The sequence below is a fragment of the Zalophus californianus genome, chromosome 12 (genome assembly GCF_009762305.2).
Source record: "Zalophus californianus isolate mZalCal1 chromosome 12, mZalCal1.pri.v2, whole genome shotgun sequence".
NCBI lineage: Eukaryota > Metazoa > Chordata > Mammalia > Carnivora > Otariidae > Zalophus > Zalophus californianus.
Genome location: NC_045606.1, coordinates 83,359,608 through 83,379,827, shown reverse-complemented (window position 1 = coordinate 83,379,827; position 20,220 = coordinate 83,359,608). Strand labels below are relative to the sequence as shown.

Sequence of the window (20,220 nt, the reverse complement as noted above, 5' to 3'; positions counted from 1 at the left end):
ACTGAGAACCAGAGACACTGAAGAATGAATCTAGTAAGAACGATGAACTGCAATATAAGCTTCTGAACTTCTGCTAGCGACCCTTTAAGGCCTGGGACTTGAGCAGAAATTCCTGACCCTTTTGTCTAAGCCCAGAAGGCTAGATACCCTAAGACCTAAGTAAAAGTGTAGTTTGGAGTTAAGCAGTCTGGATTTGAACCCTGGTTCTGCGGACCACCATTCCTGTTCTTTTATTCCAAGAGGCCCCAAACAAGCCCCTTGCCAGGTGAGCTCCTCAAAGCCGGGGAACCGGGAAAGTGCGTCACCCCAAGTCCTAACCCAAACGACGGTCCGCGTCAGCATGAGAAGGAAAAGTATAAAATGCTTTATAAAATGTGTCTTCGACACAGAGAAAGCGCGCTTTTTTTACTCTTCTCTCAGAGTAAAAGGCCCTTATTTTTAATTTTTTTATTTGTGATGATTTAATTTTTTTCTTTCCGTTGTGTTACTAGCTGGAGCTAAACATTGGCTGGGGCCCCAGGCGGCTGCTGGAAAGGCGCCCTCCCAGGAGCAGAAGGCTCGTTTAGAAGAAACTGGGGGCGGGGAGAGAACTCGCGACGCGGTCTCTCCAGCGCGGTAGGGATTTTTTTCGAGTCTTTCTCCGGCCAGGCCAAAGCTCCCAGTGTGAGACCCGCGACAGCAGAGGGCAGCGAGGAGACTTCGGGGCACACTAAGAGCATAACTGCGTCGCGCAGCCCCGTACCCGCCCCCTGGCAACCCAGCTCCCAGCTCCTCCCGGGCGGGGGGCGGAGGCGCCGGCTCCGGCCGCCGCGGGGGCGGGGACCACCCACAGCGCCGCGCGGCCCCGCCCCAGCCCCGCCCCCGACGCGCCCGCCGGGCCTCCCGGCTAGCCGCCCTCGCACGCTTCTCTGGGCGTGAGGCAGCCCCGCGCCCCGCTGGCAATTTTTTCTGAGTACTCCTTGAAGTACGGCCGGCAGCGGTACAAGCTCCTTCAGATGAAGACGGAGGAGGGGGCTGGAGGGTCCAGACTGGGGGTGAAGAGATGGCCTTCTTCCTCCTCGTTCCCCTCCCCGCCCCAGCGGAGAGCGCTAGACTCTGATTTCCAGCTGTGTTCTTACCTACCCCCGCCCTAAAAGTTTTGGGTGGCCAATTTTAATTCAGTTTAGTTTGGGGAAAAAATTAACATCAGGTTTTAGGATAACATTACGCCGTTCCCAGGTCGGAACTGGGAATCTTTCGACCTAATTTAGACCAGGGGGGCGGGGTTGTGGGAGGGGAGGAGTGCATCTGGTTGAGGGAGGTTCGGCGAGGGATGGGGCCCCGGAGGTATTGTGGTGTTTAGGGGAGTCTCCAGTCCCCACCTGGAGAGAGGGCCCACCCGCTGCGCCCTTCTACCCCTCCCGTTCTAGTTGCCAGAATGGAAAATTCGTGGAGTCCAATTTAGCGCAGGTCAACAAACTTTTATTGCCACTTCTGGCTCCCCTGCCCCAGCAAAATCCCTGCTTCTTACACTGTAGAAATACTGAGCTCTGGTGCAGGGTAATGGGGGCGGGGGTGGGGGTGTTAACCTTGCCTCCTCTGCACACTGCCAAGGTTAAAGAAACCCCACTTGCTGGAGAGGGAGGGCCAGAGGGGAGGAATTCAAGGGCACAAATGGCTCAGTCCCACCTCTGCTGGCTGCAGGGTATAAAGACCACGGTTCCAGACCTTTTAAAAAAGGGTGGAGTGGGGGAGAGGGATGAATTTGGCTGCTGTTGTACCCCTTGCCCTTGCTGCCATGTTTCCATGGAAATGAGGGAGGGGCAGGATGTAGCTCACTGACTACCTGGGGGATGGCAGGGCAGCATTTAGTAAACCTATCGCCTTCCACTCCTACCCAACACATACAGCTGTCCCCAGTCGACCCCAAGCTCACTGCCTGTTCCACTCCCTTCCTTTCTGGAGCTGGTATCATACCAACTGGACTCCAGGTAGGGCTGTTAGTGTCCACTCTCCAGCCAGGTCTTGCCGGCAACAGATGGAATCAGTATGTCCAGCAGGCTAAGTAAGTATCAGCCCTGGTAGAACCATTGGTTTACTGCCTCAGTGAAAAGCAACACCTAGTACCCCCAAGACTCTGTGCAACTGATGTTCCCCAAACATCTCTGCCCAGACAAAATTAAAAAAACAACAACAAACCATAAACCCAAATGTGTAAGGTTAAAAATAATGCAAAATAACTCTAACAATGCCGAAGGCTAGGATGGAGGAGAGGAGCAGGAGCATCCTTCCTAGACTTGAGCCACCTGTGCCCCCTGCCTTCTGCCCAGCTGGAGTTGGCTTCTCCCCACTGGGCTGTTGCTGGGGAACTGGAATCCAAATCTCCATTTGGTGCTGAGAGCTATACTCATTGCTATTGGTCGATGAAGCTTGCCTGTCGCCATAGGGAGGAGGTGCAGGATGGATTCTCAGTACCATGGGTCAGCTCGGTGCTGCTGGTTGTAGAACTGTAGCTTGATCTGATCTTTGATCTGATTCACAAGGATCTGGGACAGCAGGATTCCTACCAGCTGGGAGAGGCGAGATGGATTGGGGCCTCAGCAATGAGTGATGTCTTTGTTTTCCCTGACTCAATCTTCCCAGTATGGTTAGCACCATCCCATCCCCAGCTTCATAGCAATGTCAGTGCCTGACACCCTAGCTGGTCCCCAGGTGCCCTCCCCAAAACAAAGGAGCCTTTGCAGAATTTTAAGACCCGCAAGTTTTACAGGGTAAGTTACCTGGGGAATGGCCAGGCCCAGTGCTACGCCACCAAGAAGGAAGAGGTTGCTGTGTATCCAGTTGACCAATTTGTCAATACAGCCATTGGTATAGATGACTTTACTAGCCTCCAGGTATTCAAGGGCCTGCATACCTTGGCCACACATGGTGTTTATCACTGCCTGGGGAAAGAGTTGAAAAGCCAAATGGAACTCCCGTTCCCAAACTTTTTATTTCAGGCCCTAGCTTATGGTCTTCCCACCCTTCCTAAATTCCTAAATTGTTAGGGAATATATGTGGAGGATCCTAACTTGGAAGTTTCTAAATGCAAGCTTCCTTCCCTCTGGGAGATCTGAGTTCAGTTTTCCTTGCTTTAGAGACCTGCACCTTCTGAATCCCCACGTGGACCGCAGGAGTGAAAAGTTAACAGAGCCATTGGAGTGGGGTAAAGAGAAATATCTGATAATTGTCCTACAAAATTGATTGGTTAAGCTAGGGAATGGGGATTCCCTACAGTGGCTACCCTAGTCGAGAAGTAACTGAAATTGCTGCCCAGAAGGAAATGAGGTGGGATGTAGACTCACCTGGTTTGGGGTAGGCAAGCAACAGGAGTAAGGCACAGAGCAGCGCTCACGGCTGGGGTTGTCTTCTGAACAGTTGAAGTACATGTTCTGGGACCAGTCCCTATAGGAAATCCCTCCACAGCAGCTGAACTGCAACAAAGCCCACCACAGAGGTTAAGAATCACCCACTCCTCACACTGAAGTGACCAGGGGAATTCTCAGAGCAGCCAAAAGTCCGTGGCCAGCTTCCATTTGTAAATTCAGGTTGTTTTTAAACACAACCTTAAACCTTGAGCTCACGTTTCTCAGTGGCCTTTACCTTTATATACCTTGTTATAACGACCATAGTTGTATATATATTTTGTTTTTCACATTCAACTATGAGCTCCTTGAGAGCAGTTTCTGCATAGTATAGAGGCTGCAAAAGGAGGTGTTCAAAAACATTGGCTGAAATAAAGGATCAGTGTTGAAAATATTTGTTTTAATACAGAGAAAACAGAAGAGAATCTTCAATATTATGGGCCCATAATTACTCCATGAAAGCAAGTAAGATCCAAGTAAGTTGCACCAAGGGAAGGGGAACTCAGTACTGGTCTCAAAAGCACTTTTATTTAAAATTCAACTTTTGATTCATAGCAGCATTATTCACAATAGCTAAACGGTGGAAGTGACCCAAGTGTGCATCAAAAGATGAATGAATTAACAAAATGTGGTGGATACGTACAATGGAATGTTATTCAGCCTTAAAAAAAGAAGGAAACTTTGACATATCCTACAACATGGATGAAATTTGAAGACATGCTAAGTGAGATAAGCCAGTCACAAAAGGACAAATACTGTACAATTCCACTTATATGAGGTCCCTCTAGTGGTCAATTCATAGAAAATAGATTATAGTTGTCAGGAGTTGGGGTAGGGGGAAATGGGGAGTTAGTATTTAATGGGTAGAGCTTCATTTGGGGAAGATGAAGAAGTTCTGGAGATGGATGTGGTGATGGATGTAAACAATGTGAGTATACTTGGTGCCACAGATTTGTATACTTAAAAAGGCTAAAATGGTAAATTTTATGTTATGTACATTTTACCACAATTTTAAAAACTTAACTTTTTTATAGGTAATATTTAAAAATCTGCCACTTCCTTATCCCCCTATAAGTAACCACTTAGAATAGTTTCTACATATGCTTGTAGATTCCTTTCACAAATATGAATACATATTCTTTCCTCCCTCTTTTTTAACACAAATGGTAGATTACTATATACACTACTGTTCTGTTCTCTTAGAAGTACTTTTAAAGCACTCTGCTATGTATGGTTTTTTGCCAAACCTCCTTCCAGAATCCATTACCTGGAAGGTAATGAAGAAGTCCATAGGCCTGGAGGGTGAGGTGTCTCTTGGGATGGCATTAACTTTTGCCTACAGCCTCTGAGACCACAGCTGACCTCCCACCACTCCTAGCCCATACCTTCTTCTGGCCAAAATCAATGAGGTTCTGTAGATCCAAGTCATCTCGGTAGTGCACAATGGCATTATTGATGATCTCACTCACTTTCCCTCGTGCCTGCCAGAGACATGAGTAGGGAATCAGAATACAGGACTAATCCCTAACCGCTCCTCCATTCAGGAATAACAGTAGACAGTGGTCATCCTTCTTCATGTAAGTCAGCCTTGAAATCAGAACCAGGTCCTAGGTTGATGGCCAGTTCCGAAGTCCATCCATCCCTGGGCCCTCAGGTACCAGTAGGCAAGAGAAGCACAGGACCTGCTGTTGCCTCTTCTCAGAGCCACATTTTCGAGATAACCCAAGATTTATTTACCTCTGAACACTATTACCACAAAATACTTGTTGATGCAAAGCCGAGAATCTAATATTTTAGTAGAAAAGGGCTTACAAAGCTGAGACACTGACCTCTAGTGGACAGAAGAGAACTACATCTCTTTAGACTCCAAACAGATCATTTTAGGATTTTACTAAGCCAGAAGGACTCGGACATTCTGAATGAACTCAGTGGCTCCCCATTTCATAGTTTCCAGCATGCTTTCTTCCTTCTTGCTCTGCTACTTCCCTCAAAGTTTCTTGTCTATAGTCCAACACTACCCCCTGGCAATCATTTGCTCTTTGAGAAAGGAATTCTGGTTCTTAACTAAAAGGACTGTCACTAAATAGCAGATCACTTCCAGCTACGGTGAGCACTGCTCAAAATCTCGTTTACTTTCCCCCTTCTTTCCTTCTGTTTATCCCAATAAGCAATGTTTAGAAGAAATAAAAGATTCTTCATATCGTCTATGGTCTACTTGATCATTGTGTTTTAACCAATAATTTGCCATTAAAGTTTACAGATTATTTTAACTTTGTGTTCATAGAATTTGTTTTCCTGTTGGCTTCTCAGACCGTCAGAAGAAAGCACCTTACAATATGGAAATCCTCTTTAAATATGGTGACTTTAAAGGCCATTTGTTCATCCCCAAGGAGAATCTTTCAAAGGCTGATGCTTCTCAGGGGAAGGAGCACTGTGGTTAATTAATCAGGCTAAACATAGGCAGGAACCTTCCCTTCTTCCCTCTGGTCCACACCTGAGGAGGCTCCCTGGCTCCCGTTACCTTGTCTGAGAAGACGAAGCCCAGGACCCCTGCAGCCAGCTGTAGCAGGAACACGATGGTGAGGCAGAGTGAGAACTGTGGGGAGCAGGCAGGAAAAGGAGACAGTTGATTACCAAGCTGGGCTCTAGCCCCTCCCAGGGCCATAGGGAGTACTGGGTACTGGGGGGCTATGGGGCACTTCTCCCAGATGCCCCATGCATGATAAAGGCCTCTGCCTCCACCATGCTGTCTTGAGGGTGGCCACCCTGTGCTGGGTCATCTGGGCTGAGCTCTATAGCGGGGAGCAGAAAGCACAAGCTTGGCGGGGGGAGGATGGGAGGTGCAGAGGAAACTGAAAGGTTGTAGGAATGGCATCAGGAGCCTGGGAGGCATATGGAGGAGGCCAAGGTCTTTCTGGTGGGGACCCTGACCACTCACCGACCACTCACCGTCTGTAGGAGGCAGATGTTCTCACGAAGCGATCCAATACAGCCGCAGAAGGTGAGCAGGAACATAAGAACACCCACCACAATCAGCAGGATGGCAGGGTCCACTGCCAGGCAGGCCAAGGCTGCTTCTGGGGGAGGGGCTGTCTCTCAGTCTGAGCCTGGTGCTGACTGCGAGTGATACCCAGGGATGAGGTGGGGGGTGCCCCCCAAAACTGTTCTCTGCCTGGGGAATCTCTAGTATGGTTGGAAGACGGTTATGGGGAGGCAGTACTCCCCTCCCGTGGGAGAACAAAAAGGGCCCAGAAGGGTTTGTGACATTTAATTTGAGGAGCTAACAAAGTGAGAGCCTTTATTCCCAAGCTTAAGAGAGGAGGAACCACTTTCGCTCCAGAAAAGAATTAGAATGGCATTAGGCTCCCAGTTTTGCAGATTCTGTTTCCTGGAGACTTTGTGCAGTAGAACAGGAATGGAGGTTGAGTTACTTCAGGACAGAGTGAGGGAGGGGCTGAGGCCTCGGATTACTCTCTGCTCCCAGAGGCGTACCTCCTTTCCTAGACACTTCCTAAGCCTAAAATGCAGGCAGATCCTGGGAGATTCGTGGGAGCCTAGGGAAATCCTGGTGAACTGGCATGGCCTGCCTGCTGCCTTGGAGTAGGGTGTTAAGATTGGGCTGGAAGGCAGCTGTCCTCTTTAGCCCCATAGCTTACGTGGGAAAGCGTATTAGAGAGCCAGGGCTGAAGGAGGCAGAGGAGGAAGAGTCATGGGGAGACGGAGGGGGGCCTATAGCTCACCTGCATGCTTCATCAGCCGAGCGTAGACTCCCACACCCACCATCACCATGGAAATCACCTGTGGACACAGGGAATGAGGCAGACCCTGAGATTTTGGAAACCAGAGAGCCCACTGTAAGTTACCTTCAGGAAGAACAGGAGGAAGATGACTTTCCTAGGAGCCAGAGATGAGCATTTCTGTCCCCACAACAGATACAGTTGATAGCATCTGTCTGCTTTGCCTCCAAGAAAAGCTTTTAAAAGATGATCTCATTTGATCCCCACAACAGAGTTACCTTGCAGGGCAGCTATTTTCCCCGTTTTACAGATGAGGAAATTAACGCAATTCAAGGTTACTAACAGTGGTTAAGAATGTGGACTTTGGAGTCAGTCAAACCTGGGCCTCTGATAAACAAATCTCTGAGCCTCAGTTTTTGTACCTGAAGATGGGAATTTAAAACAACTACACCTAATAAAACTACTGTGAAATTAGATAATGCATGGAAAGCATTTAACACAATGCCTGACAATAAATATTATCTATCATTACTAATAGTTAACTTGCCCAGGGTCACGAGTTTTGAATTTGAATTCAACTACATCAAAGGGAAGAGTTTTTAAAAAATATTTTATTTATTTGAGAGAGAGAGAGTGCATGCAAGAGAGAGCATGATGGGGGCGAGGGTGGGGCAGAGAGAGAGGGAGAAGCAGACGCCCCGCTGAGCAGGGAGCCTGATGGGGGTCTCGATCGTGGGACCCTGGGATCATGACCTGAGCCAAAGGCAGACGCCAACTGACTGAGCCACCCAGGCACCCCCAAAGGGCAGGTGTTAAAGCTGAAGCAGGCCTGAGTAGAGGCACACTCCCAGGTCTCTAACTCTCTTGGGCGTCAAAATGGTGTCAAAAACAAAAATGCAAGTGCATCCCAATGTGAAAGAATGCATGCATGAATGCATGTGTGTAAGTAAAATACCAAACTGCCTTGGCAAAGGAGCCTTTATCTCTATAAACCTGGATTCCAGTGTGGAACAAAAGAGTTAAGCGCTTCAAACTTCCGGGCTCCTCTTTGAGAGAAGAAACCCGTCAGAGACTACCAGCAATCCCCAAAGGGGCCTTTTCTGCCCCACCCCCACCCCCACGCCAGGCCTCCGGGGGTGCAGGGCAGCCCAGCGTTCACATCCCTTGGCCACTCTTTCTTTGTGCCCAGTCCCCAGGCTGGTGCTAAGCTGCAGCTGGCTGTCACCATGACAATAGCTGGGGCCAAGTTCTGGCTGGAGGGAATTCTCAGCAGCAGGGACTTGACCAACTCAGTGGGGAAGGAGATGGCTGGCTAGACTCCACTGTCCTACAAGACAGAGACCAGCTGGAAAGAGCCGTCTTGGGGGCTTTGGTGGGAGAAGGGAATAGGGCCCCTAGAGAGGGAATAGGGTCAGAGTAGTCCCTCAGCAGAAAGACATTTTTCCTTAGTGGCCTCTGCCTTCTGGTGCATTTAGCAGTAAATGGAGACCCTTATCTAAAACCGTATCTTTCAGGACTCTGGCTATATACCCAGCCTTGCCCCTCAATCATTTAACACTGCCTCAGACTCAGGGCCAGATATGTTATCTGCTGGCCCTTATGCTCTTTGTCCAGGAGAGAGGGAGCTGCTTGCAGAGCTGGGAGTGGGGCTGGAGGTGCCAGCTGGCTTATTGTCCCCCAGCACAAGCAGGCTGAGGGAGCAAGGGGGAGTGGGTGGGGAGGTGAGGAAACCACACGACAGAGTTCCCAGTCACCCCCGAGGCCTGTAGGCACAGCTCTTTGCCAGAGTGACTGAGCATCTTGGCCTGCCCTTTAAAACTCCCCACAGCCAATTAACGGTTCTGAATATCCTTTTACTGAATCACTGAAGGATATGTATCTGCTCTTTATTTCTGTTGTTCCCAGGCTCTTCACTGTTTTGCAACATGTTAAATTTTCACTAGGATGTATAACTTTCCACAGAGATGGTCTCTGATTAAGTCCTAACACAGCTAAAACAAGAAAAAGTAAAGAGGTGCCACGTCTCGCGGTAACTTAATTCCACGTGTGGGCCTGTAATTACAACAGTTGCTCTGTCTTTATTTGCGGTAGGTAGAATAGTGTCCCCCAAAGATGTCCCGTCCTAACTCCTGGAACCTGTGAATATGTCACCTTCCATGGCCACAGGGGTTTTGCAAATGTGATTACGGATCTTGAGACGGGGAGATTATGCTGGCAGGCCTTAGAAGCAGGAGGCCAGAAGGTCCGAGTCAGAGAGGGAGATCAGTATGACAGCGGAAGAACAGGTTGGAGAGGTGTGGTGCCAGGAGCCAAGGACGATGGGCAGCCTCTAAAAGCTGAGAAAGGCAGGAAATAGATTCTCCTCTGGAGCCTCCAGAAGGGACCATCCCTGCCGATACCTTGATTTTACCCAGTGAGACCCATTTTGGAATTCTGACCCCCAGAACAACAGAAAATTAATTTGTGTTGTAGTGGCTACGAAGTTTGTGGTAAGTTGTTACAGCCACAATAGGAAACTAACACGCTGTCCAAATTCTGTTCATCAGCTGCTATGCACAAGGTACTCTGAGGACCGCAGAGATGAGTAAGATATGGTCCCTGCCCTTAAGGAGATCTGTATGTTATATGGGAGAGGGACAAGAAAAACCAGAGCCTATCCTTTCCAAACTTGGTGTCATTAGGATGGGCGGGAGGGCAGGGAGAAAAGAACTTAAAACTGTTGATGTCTTGGCTGCACCCCACACCACGTATTTCAGAATCTCTGACACTGGAACCCAGGCAACAGTACTTCTGAATGCGTTCCAGGTGATTCCAATGTGCAGCCAAGTTTGAGAACCACAAGCCTAAAGCACATTCAGCCAGGGATCTAGAGCAGCAGGTGCCGATTACATTAAAATTGAGATGAAGACTTTAATATTATCATTAACATTTAATACGATCACTAATGACACTGCTTACCTGGAGTTCACTAGCTAACTCTAAAATTCGACATTTCTATCACTGATCTGCCTCTGTATCCCGGAGTCACAGCTTGCCCTTTCACACCCCTATTCCTGCCCACATCTCCCACCCTGAATTCTTCAAAGCTACTGCTGTCCCGAGGTTAATGCCATTGCTGTTAATAGCACAGCGTTTTAGAGCTGAATAGAACCTTTGAAATGAGCTCAGCCACTCACCTCTTTTTATAGATGAGGCCCAGAGAGCACAGTGATACTTGACCAAGTGCACATGGGTACAGAGGAAACATCTGGACTAAACCCAGTTTCCAATCTCAGTCTGGAACTCTTTCCACCATATCAGGCTTTGCCACAAAATCCTTATAACACCCCGCAATATCGCCAATGACCTCCTTTCATGATGAGGATGGAAATAAAGACACTTCTTAGAATGGCTTTTCATATTCTGGCGAGGATGAAGCCTCACTGGAAATTTTTAAAAGCTAGACACAGTTTTTAAAATAGCTGAGTCTAGCAAAAGGCATGTTCCTGAAGAGTTGTCAATCAAATTATATAAAATAACTTGCATGCACCAATACCTTTATCCTTATAGAAGGTGAGTAGTCACCTTATAATGAAAATAGCCATCCCCTGGGCTCCTTGGGAAAATGGTTCAATCTACAACTGGAGCAGGAGATATACAAGATAAGCCTGGGGTATCCATGGTGCCAGAAAATAAGGAAATGCTCAAAAACAAACACCCTCCCCCCACCCACTGCTGTGGGTATGCCAAAGTGACATCAAAATAAGGAAGTATGAAATTATTACCCCAAACATAAAATATCCATGAGTCCATATGGATAAAAAGGACTTAAATTTTTTTTTTAAAGAGGACTTAAATAAATAAACGAGGGAGGAAAGACAAATCTCCCAAATCAAGAGTCGGACGCTTAACCTACTGAGCCACCGGATGCCCCCAAAATCGAGGAAATTCTAATTCTGTCACAGCCAACAAAAACCTAAGGAGACAGGACAACTAAATGAGATTTGGTATCCTGGATGGCATCCTGGAACACAGAAAGGGTGTTAACATGAAAACTGAGATCTGAATAAAGTACGGACCTCAGTGATAATGATAATAACATTAATTGTCACGAATGTATACTCAGGTCACGAATGTATCATACTCATGTCAGATGTTGAGAGAAACTGGATGTGGGGTATATGGGGATTCTCTGTACTATCTTCTCAGTCTTTCTGTAAAACTAAAACTGTTCTAAAAAATGAAATCTATTTAAAAGCAGCCATTCCCAATTTGTTAGGTGTTAGTTGGTTAGTAAATCCACAGTTTTTAATATCAGATTTTCCTAAACTGGGGATTCACTTGCATGCAATTTCACAAACTTTAATCGGGGGTGGGGGAGGGCTGTCCTTACACCAAAGTGTAGGGCAATGGATCTTATAACAGTTCAGGTGTCAGAGCACCAGGAAGCCACAATGCTCTGTTAGTATAACCTATACAATTTTGACATACTAAATTCTTTTCTTAAACTTTAATATGCTATCACTGCTATCTAATTTACAGTCCATATTTACTTTCCCCAATTCTCCCAAGCATGTCTTTTATAACTGTTTTTTAAAGATTTTTTAAAAAATTTATTTATCAGAGAGGGGCATCGAGAGAGGGAGGGAGCACAGGCAGGGGTTGCCACAGGCACAGGGATAAGCAGGCTCCCTGCTGAGTCACCCAGGCATCCCTATAACGGTTTTTTTTTCTTTTTTTCTGATCCAGGATCCCATCAAGGATCATGCATTTAGTGATCTTTAGTGATCAAGTCTCCTTTGGCCTGGAAGAGTTTTGCAGCTTTTTTCTTTTCTTTGGTTTTGGTCTTTCAAGACACTGACTTGTAAAAAATTGTGGTAAGGGGCGCCTGAGTGGCTCAGTCAGTTGAGCATCTGCCTTCAGCTTAGGTCGTGATGCCAGGGTCCTGGGATGGAGCCCCGCGTTGGCCTCCCTGCTCCGCGGGAAGCCTGCTTCTCCCTCTGCCTGCCGCTCCCCCTGCTTGTGTTCTCTTTCTCGCTATCTCTCTTTCCATCTCTGTCAAATAAATAAATAAATAAAACCTTTTTAAAAATAAAAATAAATTAAAAATTGCTGCAAAATACATATATCAAAAAATTAAGGGGGTGGGGGGATGGGTTAGCCTGGTGATGGGTATTAAAGAGGGCACATTCTGCCTGGAGCAGTGGGTGTTATGCACAAACAAAAAAATTAAATTATATCTTTGTTTCTCTTAAAAAAATAAAAATATAAAAACAAATCAACCATTTTACAGTTCAGCAGCCTTAAGTACATTCGCATTGCTGTGCAAGGATCACTGCTCTCATGTTCCAGGGCTTCTTCATCACCCCAAATAGAAATCTTTAACCCATTAAGCAGTCACCCCCCCATTCCCCCCACACCTCCAAACCCTGGCAACCACAAGTCGGTTTTCTATCTCTCTGGCTTTGCCTATTCTGTACATTGCCTATAAGTATGGCTCTTTGTGTCTGGTTTCTTTCACTGAGCATAATGTTTTCAAGGTTCATCCATGCTGTGGTGTATATCAGTACTCCATTACTTTTTATGGCCTAATAATATTCTGTTGTATGGATATAACACAATTTGTTTAGCCATTCACCCATGGATGGACATTTGAGTTGTTCCCACATTTGGGCTACTGTAAATAGTGCTGCTGTGAATGCTGGTGTACAAGTTTTTTTTAATACCTATTTTTAATTCTCTTGGGTATATACCCAGGAGTAGAAATGCCAGGTCATATGGTAATTCTATGTTTAATTTTTTGAGGAGTTACTGGACTTTTTTTCCATAGTGGCTGCACCATTTTGCATTCCCACCAGCAATGTACCAGGGTTCCAGTTTCTCCACAATCTTGTCAATACTTGTTCTGACAATTTTTTGACACTGACATTTTTATTTATTTTATTTATTTATTTATTTATTTTAAAGATTTTACTTATTTATTTGACAGAGAGAAAGGGAACACAAGCAGGGGGAACGGGAGAAGCAGGCTCCCCACTAACAGGAAGCTGGATGCGGGGTTCGATCTCAGGACCCTGGGATCACGACCTGAACCAAAGGCAGACGCTTAACGACTGAGCCACCCAGGCACCCCCCCTTTTTTCTAGTAAGCTCTATGTCCAATGTAGGGCTGGAGCTCATGACCCCAAGATCAAGAGTTGCATGCTCTACCAACTGAGCCAGCCAGGCACCCCAACCCTCATTTTTTATAAGTCCAGGCCAGTTGTTTTGCAGAATATCCATCAGTTTGAATTTATCTGATTGTTTCCTGACAATTAGATTCAGGCGACACATTTTTGACAGAAATATTACACAGATAATGTTGTGTCCTTCTGAATGTGTCATGTGAGGAAGCATGACATATTAATTTCTATCATAGAAATAAGGAACAATTTACTAAGCAATGACGAGGCTGTTAAGCATATGTCTCTACATCTCATAAAACAATAATACAGGCGCTACTCTAAAGAGTTGCCTAGTTTTCCATAATGTTTGGTTGCTCCTTGTCTTCTTCCCTTTGCCTTCTCCTGGCACTTGCTGGCAGATAAGCAGCCACAGATACTAACGTTCATTGGAGAAAATAGAAAATGGAGAAAATTCTCTCCATTATTTGACTTCGTGTCTTGCAAATTGCAGAAAGACAGCCATGATTTGGTGTTATGAGAAAAACCCTATTCTAGCCCCTGGAACACTCATGGTTTCAGGGCCATTATAATGCACTAACGGAGGAAAGGTTATAGGGCCCCAAGATGAAAGTCTAAAGAAAAGTTCTCCTGGCTCTAGTGCCCAAATGCCAATTACAGGCAAATGGGCTCTTGGAGTCCACTTGGATTGTACCTTAAGACCAAGGTAGTGTGACAAGCCCTGACAAGTGGACCCAGGGAAGGCTCTCGGAGAACAACAGTGGGGTCTCTGTTCCCATGATAGATACGAAATGTCTCTGTGAACTATAAAATCTATAAAGACATCATTAAATATCACCTCTCTCTGGCTAACAGTAGAAATATGAGCAAAGGGGGTTTGAAGCTGAAGGAAGTCAGACTCAAGGTTAGCTAGCCCTCACCTAGACTCAATCCTCAGCTACTTGCCACTTGTCAGAAGGAGCACTCATCCTAGCTCTCCAAGCCCATCCTTAACAGGTGACCTCTAGGAGCTCCTTCTAGCAACAGTAATAGCTACCCTTTGTTGAGTGCTAAGGGTCAGGCACTGGGCTAGACACTTTATACCGACTCTTTCATTGAATTCTGACCACAGTCCCAAGAGGGTGTTAGTATCTCCATTTTACAGAACTGATGTTGGGAGAATTCAAGTAACTTTCCCCAGCTCCCTCAGAGAGTGAGCAGCTAAATGGGACAGAGGAACCTAAGTCTTTATGTCTCTGGAGCCTTGTGACCTGGCCCATGCTTTCACCTGGGGTATCACGTGAGGTGGGAAGAAGCTGCCTGCAGTCCTCTTGGGGGAGTAGCTGATAATCTCCAAACTGGGTGGGGCTAAGGTGGGGGGGATAGGAGAGCACAGGGAGGTGACGGTGCCAGCAGGGCCCAGAGGGAAGCCCCTGGAACAGCACCCTGAAAGGGGAGGACGTGGCATCACGATGCAGGGCCCACCAGCCCCTGAGAGAAAGCCCTGGCCTTGTCTGTCTCCACATTCTAAAGTCCAGTCTACACGAAATGGCTGCATCTATCTCTAAGTCCTCTCCTCTTCTTTGGAATCTCTTCCCCTCTTCTTTCGAAGGTGGTGGTGGGGGACAGACAGCTGCGAATAGAGTCATTCCCTGTGTGGGAGTCAAGACCTTGCCCCTACCCAGAGGGACATGGGGAGGAAGGGGTCTGTACCTCTGGTTTCTCAGTCCTCTCTACCCTTATTTCTGGATAAGCCTGCTCGACCTAAAGCAGGGCCCCTTCTCTCACTGCCCAAGCTCTGCATGCCCTGGTCCTCATGTGGCCATCCCAGTACCATGGTTCCTGGATTTCTGAGGTGACAACTATCTATGTCAAACTGGCTCTTGGCTTTCTCTCCCTGGATTGGATGGAATTGTCCTGCTGGAGTGGGGGAATCCACAGAACTCTTTCCTTTCCAATGTCTGGAGCCAACCATTTAGCTTCTCTTTAGGCCATGGCTGGTCTTGGTTTCCCAAGGTTATACATGAGAGACGGAAGTCCACAAGGGCTCACAGTAGTATAAACACTCAAACTATGGCCCTGGAGTTCCCAGCCTGACACAGAGTCTGCTATCAAGACCCCAAGAGGTGTTACATGTTTTCTTTTATTCTTTTAAAGGCTTCTTGAAGTTATGATTTTCTATGGGGTTTAAGGCAAACAGAGCTGTTGAGATAAGAAAGTATGTGAGTGACTTGACAGCATAGGATATGCTTCTTGTCTTCATTTTTAGTGTTTGTTTGTTTGTTTTTTAATTAAAAGAATGTGACTATGTCACTTATTACAGCCTACCTAGTCTGCAAGGAAAGGAGGAGAGCTGGTGGGGGGGGAGGGGGGAGGCTGGGCTCTGTCTCCTAACGTATTTAGGTGTGAGTGTGTGTGTATGCACACACTGGGGGTTGTGTTAGGTGGTGGAAAGGGCCCCTGCCACTCAGGAGAGGTTTTTGCCAGGCTTGATGCCTGGTCATTTCCTCATGGCTTCTGAGCCAGGTTACAACAGATGGTGCTGCAGGTGGTATGGGGCATTCTCACTGCCCTGGGGACTCCAATACAGTGCTCCTGGAGGGGAGAGTGAATTTCTTAAAGAAGATACCTCACTAGAAGCCTGGAGCAGTCTAGAAAGACCCGGATGGGGGTCCACGTGTACTGCAGTGGAAGTGAAAAAATCTGGGTGCTATAGGTAGTAATTATGCATGGTCCTGAGGGAGATGTTGGAGGGGATGGCTGACCCAGTTTGGCAGGGGTGGGGGGGGTGCTAGGCCACAGGACCCAGTGCAGAAGAGAACACAGTTGGATCCCTCTCCCCCACCAAGAATGCTCAGGGACTTCCGGTTGTGCTGCATCTTGACAGACTAGTGTCCATAAGAGAGGGAGGAGGGGCATCATGCCTTCACCTGGTAGGGGCTGCTCCATCATTTGCCATTCAATAAGCATTCAATAAGTACCCAACCTGCCAAACTCAGCTGGGCACTGAGAAGCAAGAGGTGAATAAGGCAGTGTACCCTCGGGGGCCTGAAGTCTAGAAGAGGAGACATAAATAAACACATAATTGCAGCAGAGGTAAGGGATGTGACAATCAAGGTCTATATAAGGTGTCATGGGATCCCCGAGGCATGGCCACCAAGGAAGCCTGGGCTGAGTCACAGGGACTGGAGTTCTGAGTTCAGCCTGACTCAAAACCACCCCAACTGCTGCCCTGGGTGGAAAAAGGACCAGCAAGGAAGGAGATGACTGCCATGGGCAGCACTGATAATGTTCCTGCCAGTGTATGCCCAAGGCTGATAAAGCAATGTACCATGGCATTGGTCTTCCCTCTGCACAGAGCTGTCCAACACAGGGAGGGGAGGAAAGTCAGCTACTTCTTAACTGAAAAATTATAATACAACTTTTGGGATCTTGGAGCAACTCCTCTGGGTCATGGGATCCCAACAATCAGGGATCCAGCAGCATGATTCTGGAGAGAAAACCAGAACTCCTAGGCAAAAGGAGAAGTGAGATTTGAGACGTGAACAGGAGGAACAGGTCCTGCTCCCAAAGAGGCCAGCAGCCTTCTGAGTCAGACTAAATGACCCAAGGGTCAGAGCTGTTAGAGTAGCAGCAAAGATCAGCCAGTGCCACACCACCACTGAGTGTGACCCCAGGCAATACTGGCTACCTTCCCAGTGTGTCCCAGCACAAACACAGCCCATACACGGCTCCCCCAGCAGCTGGCCAGAACATGCACTCTTCCTGGAAAAGCAGAGGGCCAACATAGGTGCCTCCTGGGCAGATGAGGGGAATTTGATTAGGATGGTGAGAGACTACAAAAAAGAAAGCACAGGAACCAGTCCCTGAAGGGTGGTAGGAAGAAAGAGGACCCTTGAACTGGGGAAGCAGCCCTTCATCTCCAACTGCATTTGTGTAGAATGTAGCTCTATGACTCTGGGCCTGGGGGAGATATGACACTCAGTAACACCCAAAAGGTACTGGCCTCTGGGAAGGTCAATGTCCCAGGGACACCAGGACACAGAGAGATGCATCCTTAGATCCAGCTCCAGGTCCTGAAGAAAGAAAACAGTCCCCAAAGTGATGCATTCATCTTTAAATAGTTCACAGAGGCAGAAAATTTTTCTTGTTTAGAGGAGAAAGATTAAGGACAGAGAGACAGATATATTGGCTTAGGGTCACACAGTAAGTTGATGCCAGAAAGGAACTGGGCCTCTTGTCCCTCATTGTGCTATTTCTAGAGCCTCTGACTCTTTATAAATCTAAAGTAGGGCCAAGAAGGGGCTCTTCTTTAATTTGGGGTGGTGCCAGCTTGGTTAGCCAGGTCCTCTGACCCTGAATGAATCATTTTTTACCAAGGCAAATAGGTCTATGGAGCCAAACTCTCTCCCTGGCTGCAACCTCCCAAAGTCATTTGTCTGGTAAAAGTGGGGGATGGAACAGGGTGGGGAAGTCCAAGAAAATGACCATGAACTCAAGTGTAACAGATGCACCCAGCTGTTGCCGCTGGGGAACACAGATAAGGGTGAACTTCCAAAGGCTCCAAAGAAGAAGCAGGGTCTTTGCTGATAGAGAAACTCAGAATGAGGATCTGACGTCCCTGGGATGCTAATGCTGGCTCTGAGGATGGTATGTCATCCCCCAGGATGGCATGTTACTGGCCTGGCACATTCAGGGAGCATGTAGGAGGATTCACTGGGACTTGCCCTTAGGCAGGGAGTTTCCCTTAGACCATCCCCTAGCCCCAGCAGAGTGGTGGTGAGTTTTTCTCTGTTCTTTCCTAACCTCCAGCTGAGGCCGACCCTAGACCATGGGAAGTTGAGTCACCTAGTAATACTAACTCCCCAGTTACAGTAGCAGTCATCTGGGCCACGGACTTCCCCTAGAGGCACTGTAGTTCAACAGAAAAACCACTAGATCAAGCTTACTAACCAGCTGTTAGACCTTGGATAAAACAATTAACATCTCTGTGCTTTAGTTTTCTCATATATAAAATGTGGGTGCTGGACAGAATGTCTTCTAGATTTTTTTTTTCCAGTTCTAAAACTGAGAATTTGTTAGGAACTCAAACTTCATTTTTCCCAGTACAATGGCTGAGCTCTTATCACCACCCTCTGGGATTTCTCTCATTTGTCCCAACAGGCTAGCACTTATGTACTTTGTGTCTGTTCTTCAAACCATGGCCCGTGTAAACCTTTCCAGCAACTGGCTTAGATGCCTGGTCGGCTCCCTCTCCTAGGAAACACATTTTAGACTCAAGCTTTCTCTCTCCTGCAAGTCTGAACTTTAGGTCTCAGGCTGAAATGGGCAGGGATAACGGGCACCTACAGCAGCTGCTCTGAGCGTGGCTGGAGCTGGAAGAGAATGGGGGATGGGAGAAGGACCTCTTTATGTTCTCAAACCCAGAGGAGCTCAGGGACTCTACAGAAGTGAAACGGAATTGAACTAGCATTTCATGATCTGGTCCAGGTGAATTCCCAGCTCCAGCAGTGTTTCTGCCATCCCTGATCATACTGGGTTCGATTTTATGGAGGAGGGAACTAGGGCCTACAGAGATGAATGTACTGCACAGGTTAGTCAACAACTGCAGGTTGGAGACAACAATCCAGGTGGGCCCAGACCAATATTTTTTCCAATTTTCCACACTAATCATAAGATTCTGAAAGGACTGCTGGCCTTTCAGCCCAACACAGGGTCCAATTTAAAGAAGCTGAAGACTGTCAGGCTCCAGGGGATGGAGTCTGGTCCTGAGAAAGGTGGGGCAAAGTTTGGGACAGTGCTGGAAAAAGCATCCACATTTGGAGGCCATTCCTGCCCCTTCTCAGCCTTTGGGAGGAGGGGGGCACCAGAGGCCTCCAAAAGGAAAAGACAACGCCCTTTAATGCATCCTCTCTGAGGTGAGGGGAGGGGAAGCTCTGTGTTTTTCCCCTTTCCTCTTTTTTTCTTTGCTGTTGGGCCTCCCAGCCCCCAGGCCTGAAAGTCCCCCAATCATGAATGTACCAGTGGATCTGCTTTGGGCCAACAGGAAAACCCGCTTCTCCCGCGCAAACCCATTTTTTTGGCCTGTCACAGATGCTCATCCGATGACCAGAGGATACCCGTTAAGTCTTTACTGAATCTCTTGCATTACCCTCCCCCTCCCTCCCCCAACATCCCCTCCGGACGCGGTGCCAGTATGGTGTCCCTCCCCAGGATAAATTACCCCAAAGTGTCATCACCCAGAAAACTAAGCAGTGCCGTTCACGACGCTCGCCTTGAACCTGGCATCCCGGGACGCCCCCTCCTCAGCCGTGGGCAGCCCACTGCACCCTCGAGGGGTGCCCTGCAGCCCAGGTGCCCCCAAGACCCCCACGACTCACCCAGAAGAGCATGTTGAAGAAGAAGAGCAGGTATTTCACCAGCGGGCTGACGAAGGTGAACTCCTCCCCATAGCCGGCCGGCGCCCCGGGTCTCCTGGCCATGGTCCCGCCGCCGTCCCCCCGGGGGCCTATCTCTCCGCGGCGGCCGGCCCACCTGCGCGCCCTGCGCCGGGGTACATGAGCCGCGCCACCGCGGGAGTCCGGGAGGAGGGGGAGTTGCGCCGCGGTGGGAAGTGCCCGAGCCGTGCGCCCGGGAGGAGCGCGGGCAGGGCAACGACGCCGCCACCGGAGCCCCCGGGAGTCGCGGGAGCGGCGGCGGGCAGCGTGAGCGGCGGAGAGTCCGCGGCGGCGGGAGCACCAGCCTGGCCCGCCCAGCTCCCAGGAAACCGGGCCCGCCCCTGGCCGCCCATTGGCGCGGCAGCCGAAGCCTGACTTCTCATTGGCCGGTCGCTGATGTCACTAAGTGTCCAGCCATCCCTCTCCTCCGAAAGGCGGGGAAGACACCTGTTCAGTGAGGGACAACTTGTTAAAGGGTCAGTGGTTCTGCCGCCTCTCCCGAGAAGGGAAGCATCCAGGCAGC

The 20,220-nt window shown here is 48.2% G+C and overlaps 1 protein-coding gene across 4 annotated transcripts; it reads right to left on the bottom strand.

Moving 5' to 3' along the window:
• Positions 1 to 1,421: 1,421 nt before the first annotated feature.
• On the bottom strand, positions 1,422 to 19,992 carry TSPAN33 (tetraspanin 33). Of its 4 annotated transcripts, none has more exons than XM_027574716.2 (8): positions 19,641 to 19,992; positions 7,124 to 7,208; positions 6,333 to 6,457; positions 5,905 to 5,979; positions 4,769 to 4,864; positions 3,324 to 3,452; positions 2,760 to 2,921; positions 1,422 to 2,549 (listed from the first exon to the last, which is right to left on the bottom strand). In XM_027574716.2, the coding sequence occupies exons 1-8, from the start codon at positions 19,740 to 19,742 to the stop codon at positions 2,448 to 2,450; spliced, it is 876 nt and encodes a 291-aa protein (XP_027430517.1). In that variant the 5' UTR covers positions 19,743 to 19,992; the 3' UTR covers positions 1,422 to 2,447. The 4 variants fall into 4 exon arrangements, with proteins under 4 accessions (XP_027430517.1, XP_027430516.1, XP_027430519.1 ...); XM_027574715.2 differs by having other exon boundaries at positions 6,333 to 6,460; positions 19,641 to 19,991; XM_027574718.2 differs by having other exon boundaries at positions 7,124 to 7,181; positions 19,641 to 19,991.
• Between the last annotated feature and the right edge of the window lie 228 nt (positions 19,993 to 20,220).